Raw genomic sequence first — 17075 nt, 5'->3', positions numbered from 1 at the left:
AATAGACTGGTTATAAGAAAGATAAGATTCTTGTTACAAAACGTTGCTCTAAGGGTTGAGAGGCATTTCAGCACAAGCCAATAATCCATCTCCTGCCTGACCTCTAGTTAAGGAACCGTTCAGCCATTTCCACAAATCTCCGGCCCAGATATTTATTTATGTCAGACGTGTCAGTGAGTTTGTTGTGAGATACTCTCTCCGCCTCTCCTTCCGTCTCTGTCTCAGAAAGCAGATGTTTCTTATCTTCCCGTCAGTGAGGAGCAGGAAAGCTTTTAGAGACACTAAGACAGGAGACGGGGGCTGCGTTTCTGCGTTTAGGCGCGCACGCTGGAACAACCTGAAGCTGTGAATTAACTGGAGAAGCACAGCGCTTCCCACGGAGCCTGCCCACGCAGGATTAAGAGCGATCGCTGGCTCCTCGTGAACATGTCCCGTCAGCTCACAGCGTGGCTCAGGCAAGGGGCGAGGCCCGAAAACAGGTCCCGTCAGCTCGAAGCGTCACTTAAGAGGATGGGTTAGGGGCGAGGGCGTCGCTCAGGAGGACGGGTTAGGGGCGAGGGCGTCGCTCAGGAGGATGGGTTAGGGGCGAGGGGCGAGGGCATCGCTCAGGAGGATGGGTTAGGGGCGAGGGGCGAGGGCATCGCTCAGGAGGATGGGTTAGGGGTGAGGGCATCGCTCAGGAGGATGGGTTAGGGGCGAGGGGCGAGGGCATCGCTCAGGAGGATGGGTTAGGGGTGAGGGCATCGCTCAGGAGGATGGGTTAGGGGCGAGGGGCGAGGGCATCGCTCAGGAGGATGCGTTAGGGGCGAGGGGCGAGGGCGTCGCTCAGGAGGATGCGTTAGGGGCGAGGGCATCGCTCAGGAGGATGGGTTAGGGGCGAGGGGCGAGGGCATCGCTCAGGAGGACGGGTTAGGGGCGAGGGCGTCGCTCAGGAGGATGCGTTAGGGGCGAGGGCATCGCTCAGGAGGATGCGTTAGGGGCGAGGGGCGGGGGCGTCGCTCAGGAGGATGGGTTAGGGGCGAGGGGCGTCGCTCAGGAGGATGGGTCAGGGGGAGGGGCGTCGCTCAGGAGGATGGGTTAGGGGGAGGGGCGTCGCTCAGGAGGATGGGTTAGGGGCGAGGGGCGTCGCTCAGGAGGATGGGTTAGGGGCGAGGGCGTCGCTCAGGAGGATGGGTTAGGGGGAGGGGCGAGGGCGTCGCTCAGGAGGATGGGTTAGGGGCGAGGGGCGGGGGCGTCGCTCAGGAGGATGGGTTAGGGGCGAGGGCGTCGCTCAGGAGGATGGGTTAGGGGCGAGGGCGTCGCTCAGGAGGATGGGTTAGGGGCGAGGGGCGGGGGCGTCGCTCAGGAGGATGGGTTAGGGGGAGGCTCAGCTGCTGTTTCCTCCCAGAAGGCATTTTGATTTCCAGCACTGTGATTTTTCATTTCTTTACCTTGTGTGTGAGACTGTGTGTGTGTGTCTGAGAGAGAACGTGTGTGTGTGTGTGTGTGTGTGTGTGAAAGTGAATGTGTGTGAGAGAATGTGTGTGTGAGTGTGTGTGTATGAGAGAATGTGTGTGTGTATGTGTGTGAAAGAGAACATGTGTCTGTGTGTGTGCATATGTGAGAGAGAGGACAGGAACGGGAACTGAGCAAATTAAAAAGACAGGGCAAAATAAAACCCCACAGAAAAACAAAACCAGCGCACAGGTCTTCCAGTTAGATTTTGGCATGGTTTTGTCACGATGATGGTTTTGGTGACTGAACGAGTCACTGGCTCTTCTACTTCCATCTCAGATCTTCGGTGCTTGAGAAAGATTAATTACACATCCGCTGTAAAGAGAGTTCCTTGAGTAGCCCTCCGCCTGCATGCCCCCTAGAGACTGGGGGAGGGAGACGTTGCCCGCGAGCCTCTCTCGCAGGCCATGCGCTGCAGTCCTCCCGCCACCGGGTGGTGCTATAACCAGGAGAGCGCAGCCGAAAGCAGCAGGGCAGGGCCCAGCAGGGGCCAGCCGGTCCGGGGGCAGCCTGTCGCGTTCACATCGCTGCGGGACGGCTCGGCTGACTCATGACTCGTGTCGTCTAGAAGGAGGGAGGCGGAGAGAGAGAGAGAGAGAGGAGAACGGGGAGAGATAGGGAGAGAAATCTGTCAGCGCCACTTGAGTCATTGTCTAAAGAAGAGAAGACAGGAGCAACAATCAGCCCCTGAGGAGAGACACAGCCGCGCATCCATTTCTTTACAGGCAGGGAAATCTGTGTTCTTCAAAATGAAACAAAATGGCCGCCGGCCTTGGGGGAGCTTTTGAGCGCTAATTTCCACAGCCGTCATCGGTTACGCTCCCTCCTGGAGGAGGCTGGGAGAGACGGAGAGTAAATGTAAATGCAGAGAAGAGGCCTTATCGCCGCCCGCCGCCTTCACAGGAAGCGCAATCAGAGAACAAAGACAGGAGCGGCAGCAAGCTACTGAGGGCCAACACACTGAGGGGGAAACAGTCACAAGCACTCTCTCTTTATCTCTCTCCTGCGCTCTGTCTGTGTAACGCTCTCTCACTCTCTCCCCCGCTGTCTGACTTTCTCTCCTGCTCTCTCTCTCTCTCTAGTCTCCTCTAGTCTTTCTCACTTTCTCTTTGTCTCTTTCTTTTATTCTTTCTCTCTCTCTTAATCTCTCTCTCTCTCTCTCTCAAAGTGCTTTATTGGCATGACACAACTTGCTTTTGTATTGCCAAAGCATGGCAAGGAACATGTGAAACAAAGAATAATAACAGGATAATGTTACAAATTATAAATTATATCTCTCTCTCTCTATCTCATTTTTATTTATTTTTGGTTTCGTCAGTTTTCCCTTCCTTATGCTTGGTTTGGCCGGGCTGTGTGTGTGTACATGTGAGAGATCATGTGATCGAAGTGTCAGGTTTAGGGTTTTTAAAAAAAAGTTTTTTAGCCTGTTTTTAAGTATTTGTAATAATGTGTTTTTCATTAAAGAACATCAAAGGTCAACCAGAGAACAAAGACAGGAGCGGCAGCAAGCTACTGAGGGCCAACACACTGAGGGGGAAACAGCCGTCATCACAAGCGCTCTCTCTTTATCTCTCTCCTGCTCTCTCACTCTCTCCCCTGCTCTCTTGCTTTCTCTCTCTCTAGCACACACACACACACACACGTATTGTTAGTTCCATTCGGTTCGGTACGCTTTAGCATGACTGTATAACACAATATTGGTAAAGCAGCCCAAAGTTATCTCACTCTCTCTCAGCATACATGCACAGCACACAGCGGAGAGGCAGACAGAGGAACACTGAAACAGGGGAATTGATGCTTGTCTTTGTTTTTGCATTTGTTTACTATGCTTTGGCAACACAATTAGTTTGTCATGCCAATAAAGCTCAATTTGAACTGCACTGAATTGTGTATCAGAACGAGAGAGAGAGAGAGAGAGAGAGAGAGAGACAGACACACAGAGGCTAGACTCACTCATACTCACCGCGCGGTTCTAAGGAATTGTCCACTTTGTCGTTGACATCAAAAACATGATCGTGAACGCCTACAGTTTTCACACAGCCATCTATAACAACAAATAATATATTTTATAAAGACACGACCGTCGCAGGACTAAATTACTGAAGCAGTTCATCGAGATGTGAGCTAGAAGAAACGTACATCTTTAATTACACATGTGCAGTACAGCATCTTGCTTCAGGTTTAACGTTAATTTAAGGCAATCAATCAATAATTAAAGTAGGAACAGTGATTATATCGCAGGGACGACAGCAGGGTAAGAGATTGAAATCAGGATTTAAATTATGTCACTCACTCGACGGGCGGACAAACACCTTCAGCTTCAAACACGTTCTCCGGCCGTTCTCTGCGATGGTGGAGGCTGAGGAAGAGGAGAAGGGTTCTGAGGTCAGACTGAAGCTGAGAAGGGTTCTGAGGTTAGAGTGAAGCTGAGAAGGGTTCTGAGGTTAGAGTGAAGCTGAGAAGGGTTCTGAGGTTAGAGTGAAGCTGAGAAGGGTTCTGAGGTCAGACTGAAGCTGAGAAGGGTTCTGAGGTTAGAGTGAAGCTGAGAAGGGTTCTGAGGTTAGAGTGAAGCTGAGAAGGGTTCTGAGGTCAGACTGAAGCTGAGAAGGGTTCTGAGGTTAGAGTGAAGCTGAGAAGGGTTCTGAGGTTAGAGTGAAGCTGAGAAGGGTTCTGAGGTTAGAGTGAAGCTGAGAAGGGTTCTGAGGTTAGAGTGAAGCTGAGAAGGGTTCTGAGGTTAGAGTGAAGCTGAGAAGGGTTCTGAGGTTAGAGTGAAGCTGAGAAGGGTTCTGAGGTTAGAGTGAAGCTGAGAAGGGTTCTGAGGTTAGAGTGAAGCTGAGGATGATGACCGCTCCTCAGGTAAATTTGTTTACCTCCAGTAACACTTCCTGGACACTGTGATATGGGCTGTCTTTTTTATGATTGGTACATGTTACACTGTGTGATGTAGCCCTCTCACTGCTGTCACACTGTGTGATAAGATCCAAGAATTCTTACTAAAAAGTAATATTTTAGTATCGAAGGCGACACTAGAAATAGTCATCAAAAGGGCCCCAGCCCTAGTGCTTCTCTGTAACAGACTAAGGGCCCCAGCCCTGGTGCCTCTCAGTAACAGGCAAAGGGCCCCAGCCCTGGGGCTTCTCTGTAACAGTCTAAAGGCCCCAGCCCTGGTGCTTCTCAGTAACAGATTAACGAGAGACCAGTCTCCTCACTCCTGCTACCTGCATTCCTGTGCTTGTATCTGTGTGTGTATCACCCGCATGAGCACAAATGTACCACAGCAGCCCTGATACCTGGAGCTGTCCCGGTGTGAGATTCCTATCTGCACGGATAGTGTTTCAGACCTCAGATTCCCTCAGAGCAAAAATGTGCCACGTGTGGGATCCCAGGGCCCTACGCTCCCTGGAGCCACAGAGACGTGCCAACCTCTGACCCTGAGGCACGGCATTTTGACCCTTCTGAACCTCAGCCCGTTAAAAGAGTTTCAGCTGCACTCAACCCAGTGTGGACACCTGACGTGGGGTCACCTGTGTGGTCACCTATGTGTTCCTCTATTTCTCCCCAAGGCTAAAAACCATCTGTTCCTCCACAGGAAGAGAGAACCTGTTGAACACGAATAAGACACGCGCACACACACGCGCGCACACACACACACGCTGTTATTCTGGCACACATTGTCAGCCTCCTTTCCTGCACCTTGCACCAGCAAGGAGCCAAATAAATTTTGAGTCAATAGAGCCAAATAATTTCATAATAATAAACACCAGCGTGTTCGGAATAGATACAGATGAAACCCCACTCATGGAACAGGAAACACCCTGAACCAAAGTTACAGGAGAACTAAAGAGTCCCACATCAAACACATACAGTATATCGATGACATGTCGCAGCTCAGGAAAAAGACAACCGGCAAGACCTCAAATCTTTAGTTTGTTTCCTCTAACAAATGATGAGAAAATAACGAAACAACCTGGAAAATACTTCCAGAAGGACATCTATTAGAGAGAATGATTTTGCAGCAGCGCATGCGGCCGAGGACCGATTCAACTGCAACCACGCGTTTAATGCCTTCTCTCTGCTCCGGGCTGCGTCTGTGGGTACGGAAAGTTCTGGAAAGCCTGCTTTGAACACGGGGGGAGAGGACTGCAATTCCCTTTCCCTTGGTGCGTAACTCTTCTCTCGTTTTTAAGGATTTTAAATCAGCACAGTAACAACACCAATTGCCATTTTAATCACAACTAATATTTTCTCAAGGCCAGGGAATTCTACAGGGATTTAGAGATAATTATTCTGTCTGAGACGTGATGTGACAGCAAAATAGACAGGACATTGCGAAGGCCTTATTAAACAGCTCTGACTAAATGCCCGCGCTGCTGTGGAGGGAAACTGCCTTGCTGTGACAAGAAACAGCTGATTCGCCAGACTGGGGGACTGAGGACAGTTAATGTTTAGCACGTTAGCACGTTAGCAAGCTCAAACTATACCCCGGCTGTTTGAGAAACGTGTTCGTAAGATCTCAGGACTGTTACTGACAGTCATGCAACCACTCCGTGCCCTCCACACACACACAAACACAAGCGCACACAGAGACACACAAACAAGCCTACAGTCACACAAGCACACACACCCTGTGTGGTTTTGTTTTAAATTGGTAACACATACTTTGATTAATATTAGTGAACAAAAGAATAATTTTTCCAAGCTGGAAAAGTAATGTAGTAGTAGTAATGTAATATGTAACAACATAACATAACAACATGTAACATAATGTAATTAACAACATGGCTCCCGCAGTTATTAGACAGTGCAATCCTTCGGACAGGCAGCGATTTGAGCAGCTTATCCATCAGTGCTGAGCCTGATTATACACCATCCTTCATCCAGACAGACTCTGCTCAGCGAGATTCTCCTGCCGCCTCTCAGACGGTCTCATGTCTCATTTAGACTCTGCCACTCTCGGCACAGGAGTGGAGCGGGAAGGCCGCGGACACGCAGGCTTGTTTATAAAAGCTGTCTCCCCCGTGAAAATAGCTGAGACTGAGCGTTTGGAACAAAAGGCTCTTTAGAAAGAGCTGACGACTGTCATGATGTTTTTCCTGAGGTTATTATTACTGTGCGAGTTGCTTTGCCAAGAATGACAAAAACAGGATAATTCCACGTTGAGTTTACTCCTAAACTTGGAGCGAAAAATCATGAGCTCACTTTTCACTGCTGCTCGTGTGCCTGAACTCCACCCAGCTAGTGTCTCATTTTAATGAGAGATTAAAAACACACCCGTTGTACTGCAAAAAAAAACATATGAAAGCAATAATAGTAATAATAATAGTCAAAAATAATAACAGTAAGATGATGAAAAAGAGGAATAAGAGGAAGAAAAAGATGAGGAAGAGGAAGAAGAAGAAATAATTATCATCATTTACTACAATTTATATATATATATATTTTTTTTCATAAAGCACATTTTATTGAGGGAGAGCGCCAAAGACCGGCGGCCATTTTAAGCAAGACAGACAGACAGAGAGAGACCGGTCCACTCACAGATGTAGTAGTACTCCCGTCCTGGCCGGAACTCGAACCCCAGCGAGAAGGGCGTGAAGAGCTGGAACTTCTCGGAGAACTTGAGCGGCCCGTTGGGGGAGTGCGGGCGGTTGCACTCCCAGCGTTTGAAGCCCTTGGCGGTGTGGTCGCAGACGGTGTAGCCGTCGTAGTTCACCATGTACAGGATGTAGTGCTCGGCCTGCTCTAGGGGAACAGACTCGTCGTAGTGCGGGCAGTACACGTCCAGGTAGTCATTTATGCACACGTCGATGAGGTAATCCCCGCGGTAAAACCTGAGAGGCAGAGAGAGAGACGGGGGTCTGTCATGCTATGCCAATCAAGCCAATTGAAATTAAAATTGAAAGTTGAGGGAAAGGAAGAGAGAGAGAGAGCGACTTTAAACTTTTGAATAAACTGCTTGATTTTTCCAAACACATCAGTTATTTAAAGAATAAAATACATAGAATCTTTTGTAGTCCTTTGCATCATTGCGGTTATTAGAATTGTTTTTCTAAAGACACATTTCGTGCATTTTGATGTTATAATGCTCTGAAATCAGTCAACATCATTGAGGGACTTAAAAGCCGTGACATCATTATAGTCCACACTGTGCATTACATTTGGCTGGGCTGCTGTATCAATGCCGGATAGATGTTAAAGATAGAGAGCACGCAAGGTTAAAATAACAAAGAGCATGTGTGTTTATCCGCATGCCAAACATCCTCCACAAAATATGTACTGATGTGTTTATCGTGAGAGGCCACCCGTGGAGGTGAGGTGTGAGGCCTTCACAGGAGTCATCCCGCGGCTCTTCCGTAGCTCTCAAAGTGCTGCCTACCGCACAGCACATGTGTTCACTGCCCGCGTCTAACTGCCGTATCCAAACAGAAGGAAATGCTACATGTTTTCTCAGGGCTGCATTTATGTTTATCCACAAACCAGACTCAAACCGTCATTAGGGTTTGTGATTTGTGCGAAACCACCAGAAGGCCAGGCAGGTTCACAGGACTCAATACCTCATAAGTCACCACCGCTGCTCCTGAGCAAACTATACCCTCGACCCAATGTTTAACCCCCTAGTCCCCGTTTACCCCTAATCCCTGTCTCTAACTATAAACCCAAAACCCTTACTTTAAGTCTCACTGGCCCCAGGCTGGTCAGTGTCGTTTTTTTGCATTAATTCCTTTTTTCGTGGTGCAATTTTCAATGTATAAGCATATACCAGTTGATAGTGTTAAAACTCACTGTAACCTATTGTAAGATGCCCATTGCGTTAGCAACAACAGTTCCTTATTCTGTAACATGCGGGTGGCAAAATAAGCGTGGGGGGGACCTCGCCTTGTCTGCATTTTGGAAATCCATATACTACACGTCTGTGCCCTTTTCATGGCAAGCGAACCAAATGCATAATAATCCATCCATCCATCCATTATCTGAACCCGCTTATCCCGATCAGGGTCGCAGGGGGGCTGGAGCCTATCCCAGCATACATTGGGCGAAAGGCAGGAATACACCCTGGACAGGTCGCCAGTCCATCGCAGGGCACACACACCATTCACTCACACACTCATGCCTACGGGCAATTTAGACTCTCCAATCGGCCTAACCTGCATGTCTTTGGACTGTGGGAGGAAACCGGAGTACCCGGAGGAAACCCACGCAGACACGGGGAGAACATGCAAACTCCGCACAGAGAGGCCCCGGCCGACGGGGATTCGAACCCAGGACCTCCTTGCTGTGAGGCGGCAGTGCTACCCACTGCACCATCCGTGCCGCCCATGCATAATAATGCAATTCCAAAAACATGCTAATTAGGAGAAATGTTGATTGAATGTCCATTGCTTACTTAGAATTTATCTGGAGGAATTATCATTGTTGTCTGTATTGCCATTGCATACTTTTACAAAAGTACTTGTACATAGGAATACAATTATCAACATTTTGTACAGGCTCTCTCGAACAGGATGAGCCCACATACAAACTTATTAGTATCTGTAATCCAGTTGCACAGTAAAGGAGTTATCCCAATCTGTGAGCAAAAAATACAGTATAACTTCAGCTCCACCTAGAACTGACTAGTAGTATGGTATTGAAGTAACAACTGAGAAGTATTTTAGCTGATGACATTACGTTTCCAACGATGTATAGTTTGTTAGGCATAAGACAACCCATAATTTGTCCCCCCTGCGTAACAAAACCGTAGCATTTTCAATAAGCATGCAGAGACTGTTACACTCCAGCAAAAACAGTTCTTGAGATTTTATGGCCAAAAAGGTTGATATCTTACAACAACAAAAAATATTTTACGATGCCTACTTCTAAATGGAGGACATGCTTTGGAGAACCAAGGAAAAATCTCTTGTCTCTCTAGCCTCTCGAGTATTCTCAAGTAAAAATTTGGGAGAAAGACCGTGATAACACCTTTGGCTCCAATATAGGGGATGTGACCCCATTTTATATCAGTGAGCACCTACATATATTCTCAAAATATTTCATTATCATTCAGTATGCGTATAAATAAGGAACAGGCCTGCTTTTGCATAATAAATAGCATGTGCAATTGTGGAATGTGTTTGAATTGTTGATGGAGGTTGAAAAAATCAATGGACCTCAATCAGTATATTAGTAAACAAGATGTTATTATTGTGATTTTTTTTAACTTGTTCTCAAACTGTTGCTGTCTGGGGAGGCAGAGGGAGAGGTGGGGCAAAGTGCAAACACTTTTTTCAGGATAAAAAGCGTTATACTTTAGTAAGCAAAATACAGTATTTTACAAGTCATAAAACTCATACACATACTCATAATATCTGCATGTGTCCTTTTGGAGTCTCCAAATGTCCTTTTTGGAAAACTGCCAAGACCTACGTAGCTTAGAAAAAACAATGCAGAATGGTAATTTCTGGAGATATTATCATACTGCACTTGTCCAGTGTTTTGGCTGTGGCTTCATTGTAATTCTAAGTGCTCCTGGCACCGCCACAATAATCTGTGTCCACTCAAAAACAGAATATCTTTTCAGTGAGAAAAATATTCCACTTCCACTGTGTTTGAGCTTCTATAACTTTGTTTTAGTCATACTTAAGAGTAATAGGCTGACTCTGCGTCTGCCAAATGATTATAATGTAATACCATACCATAACCATAACTCCTAACCCCTTATTTCAATCTTAACCTTTAACCCCTACACCCTTACTTCATCACCTAACCTTATTTAAAGTTATTATGTTTGTGTCAGAAATATACAACTTACCAGTTACAAAGAGAGACTGTGTTGAAAGTAACACAAAAGTGTTGTCGTCAACTCAGCGGTGTGTTAAAAAAAGACGTTATGTGCTGTTTCTGACAGGGCACGAGGGGCAGTAGTACTCTCTGGCTGGAGTTAGACCAGACCTGGGGCTACTTGCAGAGGAAGAAGAGCTAAGTCACTGTGGGTAGCTGCAGCTAGCTGGCTGCACAAAGCACCATAATGCCACAGGGGTAATACGAGAGGTTCAACAGGAAACCCTGACTAGTTTTGCCCTTGTAGCATAATTTTGAGAAGTACATCTTCATCAAATTTATGCTACCACAGCGATATTTATCAGGGTCTTTTTTGGTTGTTACATGTGCTAACTAGCTCTCCTCACAGAAACTGAAAAGCTCATGCACTAATGTCTTTGTCTTTGTTTCTGTTTTAATTAACCTAGCTCTAATTAATCTCAGGAAATTAAATAAAGCCTCATTGTCAAATTTTTATCATTACAAGTCTGTTATAATGCTGACAATGCTATTGGTATCTCTCGCACTCACACATGGATGCTCACACACTCACACTCTCAAACGCTCACTCAAACGCTCACTGACACGCACGAATACATACACGAACACACACACACACACACACAGCATCCAGCTCAAGTAATGACTCTGGCAGACTGCTCACCCTGGTGGGTCAGCTCTGATTGGCCGGTAAGTTCGAGCGGGACAGCTCATTGGCTCAGGCCGGCAGGGTGTTCTCCTGAGTCCACTCCCACCCCACCTGGGGCAAGAGCCCATGTTGCTCTGCCACTGCAAGCGTTGCGTTTTAAACGTGGAACACGGTCCCCTTGAACGGAAAGCTGCTGTGTGTCTATTTCCTTTTCTCCCTGGATTCCATAGACTTTGCTAGGAGGTGTCAGTTGAACTCAATCTGCCCTGAATGACCCCCCCCCCCCCCCCACACACACACACACACACACACACACTGATGTTCCATGCAGAAACACACTCCATCAACAGAACCATTACAGCATCTGCATATGCATGCAAAGCCAGTCTCCATAAATCAGGTTCATTTCCATACAGGCTCTCTCTAGCTTGCTCGCAGTACAGGGGGAAAGGTCAGCGCGGCTGCTACACTGGAGAGATGTGTTACACTGGGGTTTTAGGGTGCATTAATCACAGCTGCCCGGTCCCTGCCATCAGCTCTCCTCACAGAGAAGCCTTTAATTACTGTGAGTTTCACAGAGCACCGATTCCCTGGGCCAGCCAATCCGCACGCAGGAAAGACCACCGATCTTCTGGGGCATCCAATCCACACAGACAAGGTGGAGAAGGAGACGGTGGAAAAGGGTACAGTGGAGGAGGGGAGGGTGGAGAAAGGGAGGTAGAGGAGGGGAGGGTGGAGAAGGAGAGGGTGGTGTAGGGGAGGGTGGAGAAGGAGAGGGTGGAGGAGGGGAGGGTGGTGGAGGGGAGGGTGGAGAAGGAGAGGGTGGTGGAGGAGAGGGTGGAGAAGGAGAGGGTGGAGGAGGGGAGGGTGGAGAAGGAGAGGGTGGAGGAAGGGATGGTGGTGTAGGGGAGGGTGGAGAAGGGGAGGGTAGAGATGGAGAGGGTGGAGAAGGGGAGGGTGGAGAAGGGGAGGGTAGAGATGGAGAGGGTGGAGAAGGGGAGGGCCCTCCACAGGACCGACTGTGGGAGGGGATTTGCTCCTGATCCAAACAGTAACTGTTATTCTGGTATTATTATATTATATTGGCAGAACATTACTACAACTCTTAAGCTTCTCACAAGGTAACAAAAAGGGTAAAAAATAAATAAAAACTTTCAAACAGTAATTGGTAATTGGGGTTCAGGTCATCTTCCCACAGTGGAGAGATATTAATGATCAGAAGTAATACAAAATGGCGTTTTGATATAAACAGCATGTAATTATTTTTGGCATTTTAACCTGTCTCCATGAATCACAGAATCAGACAATAAACCCTAATATAATAAAATTATGTCATTATGGTCAGATAGAAAGGAATTACAGGCTGATTTTTACATTTACATTTTACAATTTATTTTTTTTGTTATACTTTTAAATCGTCAGCCACACTAGAATGAAAGTGGATGTAATTAATTAATAATGTCAATAAATATCGATATCGGCACCTTCAGGTCTTGCAAAATGGCACTGCACTCTGACTCTGCCCTGATACTGCACAGGGCTCAGGGTTCAGGGCTCAGGGCTCAGGGGAAGGTGTTCAGGGTTCAGGGTTCAGGGCTCAGGGGAAGATGTTCTGCAGTGAAGAGCATTCCTGCTGATTAACACAAGCTGAAAAAGTGAATGACCTCCACAGATGTCTGGCACTGATGGCTCTACAGGCCTGGCTCTGCCCCTCCTCCTCTCTGGGGGGTTAACAGGGGGCTGTAAATACACCACCTGGGAGAAATCTGCACCAGCACGTACCCCCCCTGCAAATGACTTCACAAATATAGACCAAGGTACAAATTAGCTGCGAACAACCCCATGTGGTCCCAAGGCACACAAAAATAAAAAATATACAAATACCATGAAAAATCTCACTTTCTCTTGGATGGTTAATTTAAAGAGTACTGACACAGCCCCACCTCAACACTGCCTGTCCGAAGCATTACTGACACAAAGAAACTGCCCCTGAGCAGTACTGACACATAGAAACTGCCCCCTGAACAGTACTGACACACAGATACTGCCCCCTGTGCATTACTGGCACACAGAAAATGGCCCCCCTGTTTTTGGCCCCCACACATCCCATACCAGTCTCAGGACTCAAAGTGCAGCTGCCAGACTCTGGCGTTATTAGTCTCTGTGGGCAGAGGGGGTATTTAAACATGGCGACTTTGAGCTGTCAGAGGCTGGCAGGTACAAGAACGGGCGCTGGAAACAGACAGGGAAAAAAAGAGAAACAATCATCCTTTTGTCTTAGATTTTCTCTGAGAACAAGAGCTATTGTCTCAGCGCCACAAAAAGGAAAGCTGTCTCCCACTGAAATCACAGCACTGGCGAGACAGAACTTTCCGCAAACATCAAAACACTGTATTACAAGTGTGGCATAAAAAACATTCTGACAGCAGCAAAAAAACCTCCTGACAATAAAGAATATTCATGCGTGTTTGTTTGTGTACTTTATCTCACACACACACACACACACACACACACAAACACACACACAATCATGAATTCCCCAACCAAAACCAGTCTTTATTGGGAATATAAAATATAAAATTGGTGTAAAAGTGTATGGGCAGGTGGGGAAATGAATAACTGAGAAAGAGGCAAACTCCCCTGATCCATCAACTAACAAATAAACAGTGCTAACTAAAACAACTCACAGAGCAAAACTGTAAGGTACAGCACTGACTAAAACAACATGTTACATCGCTGAAGAACTAAGACTAATACAACACACTAAGGTAAACCACATTGTTACAGCATTGACTAGTACAACGCACTGAGCTAAACAACATGGTTACAGCGTTGACTAAAACAACGAGCCAGCTTGCCCAGAGTACTGCACTGCTGCCCTGCAAATAAGCACTAGAGAGAGAGAGAGATAGAGAGAGAGAGAAAGAGAGAGAGAGAGAATGAGAGATAATGAGAGAGAGAGAGAGGGGGGGGGGGGGGAATCCTCCTGATTAAAATGAGGTCTGAGCCAACTCTCCAGTAGTAAGTGGTGAGTCTGAGGCCGTAGTATAGGTATAGCCTGAAGCTACTGTGCATGCTCCAGGTACCTGAGTTACTGTAGCCACTAAAGAAAGAACATCTATGTTTATGGTGTTTTCATGCTGCCATTCCGCTTAAAGGGAAATTCCACATCACTGAAGTGTAGAAAATACAAGAGTTAAAACATGACTAGGATCTGAATGAGGGAACTAAACCGTTGACCCATAGCAAGCAACTTCAGACACGGTCACAACTTCGGCAAGAATCCAGCTACCAGCAGATATTTCTGTGTTATACCGACGATAAGAAAGAATGGGGGAGTGGTATGGGAGGTCCGGATCTCTAAATTTAAATTACTTGGCAGTTGTAGGTTTTTCTAAAATGAGAAAGGGTAGAGGTGTTCATAATTTGAGGTTGCTTTGGCCAGCCAATAAGATAAATGTAATCAGTTACGCCGTGGTCTGTTAAATGAGGTTAATGCTGTTTTGCAGTGGAATTCCCCCTTAAAAGCATTCTGGTTGTGTTGCCAGAGAGGACAAACCAAGAGTATAACCTCCAGGCAGATCTCTGAATTTGGCCTAGACGCCTGCATCAATGCTGTGTTAATGTGCCATTATTACTGGAAAGGCTGGAGTTTTACCCATTTCCCCCCAGAAAAGACAGTTCCATGAATAAATATTACAGTCACTCCAAAGCTTTATCACACATTTACACACACAAACCCAAACACATACCTGCAGTACACACACACACACACACACACACACATACAGATATATGCTGTCTCTCGCTCTCTCTCCCACTTCTCTCTCAAGTTCAAGTTCAAATGGTTCTGTTGGGATAAATGGAAATGATCAGTTGTTGCCAAAACAGAAAACACATAATGCATATTTGAAAAAATAAATAAGCAAATAAATAAATAAGGTATAGTAAATAATGATAGCAGATTATTACATTAACCCTATACTACAGTTTAAGATGGGATACAATTAATATTTTATCCCATTATATAAATATATTTTAAAAAATATACACTCACTGAGGACTTTATTAGGTATTTATTAGACATATTATTTAGACTTCCACTGCTGTAGCCTGAGTTATGATGCGTTGTGTGTTCAGAGAAGCTCTTCTGCATACCACTGTTGTAATGTGTGGTTATTACCATTAATGTCACCTTGCTGTCAGCTTTGACCAGTCTGGCCATTCTCCTCTGATGTCTCTCATTAACAAGGCCTTCCTTTCCGCAGAACTGCTGCTCACTGGATTTTTTCCACCCTTCTTTGCAAACTCTAGAGACTAGTGTGCGTGAAAATACAAGGAGATCAGCAGTTTCTGAGATACCACTCAAGCCACCAACAATCATTCCACGGTCAAAGTCACTTAGATCACATTTTATCCCCATTCTGATGGTTGATGTGAACATTAACTGAAGCTGCTGATCTACATGATTGTATGCATTCCACTGCTGCCACAAAATTGGCTGATTAGATAATTGCATGAATAAGTAGATGTAATAAATGTTCCTAATAAAGTGCTCGGAAAGTATATAATATTATAATTATCTAACACACACTGTTCTGACAGCTTTATGATATCGAACAAAAATGTACTGTTCTCACCAAATTAATATGCATGGGCCAATAGCACATGTGCAAAGATTTGGTCAAAAAGCCTTTCACCATTAATATCTAAGTGAACAGAAGCGAACCAGATCTTTAAATGTTACAACATTAAACATGACACTTTATTTTTTACAGTTTACAGTCAAATTAATAAAAAAAAGTAAAAAGGCCCTGTCCAAAAGTTTGGAAGCCCTGTCAGTTACTCATCCTCAGGCAACTATAACAGCTTGTAAATGCTTCCTGTAGCCAGTAAGAATCGTTTGATTTTCGCTTTTAGAATTTTTCCCCATTCTTCCTGGCATACACTTCTAGCTCAGAAATATTCTTTGGCCTCCTTGCACGTATGGCATGTGGGAGATCTCTCCACCTATTTTCAATAATATTCAAAACCTTCTTTGGTGGAGGTACTTCAAGGTTGATTTCAAGGCATGCTTTGGATCATTGTCTTTCTGGAAAACCCAACATCTCTTCAACTTCAATGTCTGGACTGATCGTCAAACATTAGCCTCTAGAATTTCTTGATATTTGGTAGAATCCATTCTTCCTTCCACTTGCACAATATTTCCTGTGCCACCAGCTGCCAAACAACCCAAATAATAATGGATCAACCTCCATGCGTAACAGTTGGCAAGGTATTCTTTTCTACAAAGGCTTCACCATTTTTTCTCCAAACATACCTTCTTTGGTTGTGACCAAAAAGTTCAATTTTGGTATCATCAGTCCAAAGCACATTGTTCTAAAAAGCTTTTCAATGTTTTCAGATGCTTAATTTTGTGTTGAGGTCATTCTCTGCCATGTAGGTCTTTGTTGTTTAAAGTAAGTTGTATTGTTGTCCTGTAAACAGCTACACCTGTCTTTGCTGCTCTTTTTTTGCAGCTTGTTCTCGGTGATATGTGGGTTCTTCAGATAATTTCTCACCAGGTATCATGCCATTCGATCTGAAATCTTGCTTGGGTGTTCCAGATCTTGCCTTGACTACAACTGTTCCATTTATCTCCAATTTTCTAATAATGTTTCTGACAGTGGAAACAGATAGTTTGAAACACTGAGAATTTTTTGTAGCCTTCTCCTTCTTGGAAATGAACCATCTTCATTCTGAAATCCATGGGACAACTGTTTAGAGGAACAGTCTGTTAACACCAGACAGAACAGCCACTGCTGTTGGATACTTTAGAAGGGATGGAGTTGCTTCAGAATGAAATGTTTAGCCCTGGAATTATAATCACCTGACTCACTGAAGCCCTAATGAGTAAATCATCTGGGTCTGGGCCTAAGTAATCATCTTTTTAAAATGTAACAAAGCATAATCCAATAGGGTTTCCCTATTCCCGTTTTTTTTTTTTTTTTTGAATTTGCAACCAGTAACAAATGATTGCTTTACATTTTTCAGAAAGGTCTCATGTTTAACTCTGTACCCCCACCAATTTATCTTGTATCACGGTATTTGCAGAGTTTATGATTGACATATGAAACATCTGTGGCTGATTGACAGCGAC

At 45.5% G+C, this 17075-nt stretch overlaps 1 protein-coding gene across 1 annotated transcript in view; it reads right to left on the bottom strand.

Moving 5' to 3' along the window:
- Positions 1–1256: 1256 nt before the first annotated feature.
- The window catches only part of LOC133142405 (ephrin-A5b-like), a 66230-nt gene continuing 50411 nt past the window's right edge, over positions 1257–17075 (bottom strand). The window contains exons 2-5 of the mRNA XM_061263598.1: positions 7030–7322; positions 3788–3853; positions 3458–3538; positions 1257–2058 (exon numbers count right to left, since the gene is read on the bottom strand). Coding sequence (XP_061119582.1) covers positions 1934–2058; positions 3458–3538; positions 3788–3853; positions 7030–7322 — 565 coding nt within the window. The 3' untranslated portion in view covers positions 1257–1933. The remainder of the gene's footprint in view (positions 2059–3457; positions 3539–3787; positions 3854–7029; positions 7323–17075) is intronic.

The sequence above is a fragment of the Conger conger genome, chromosome 12 (assembly GCF_963514075.1).
Source record: "Conger conger chromosome 12, fConCon1.1, whole genome shotgun sequence".
NCBI classification, from domain to species: Eukaryota; Metazoa; Chordata; class Actinopteri; order Anguilliformes; family Congridae; genus Conger; species Conger conger.
The sequence above is the reverse complement of the archived record's forward strand: the minus strand, read 5'-3'. Positions and strand labels throughout refer to the sequence as shown.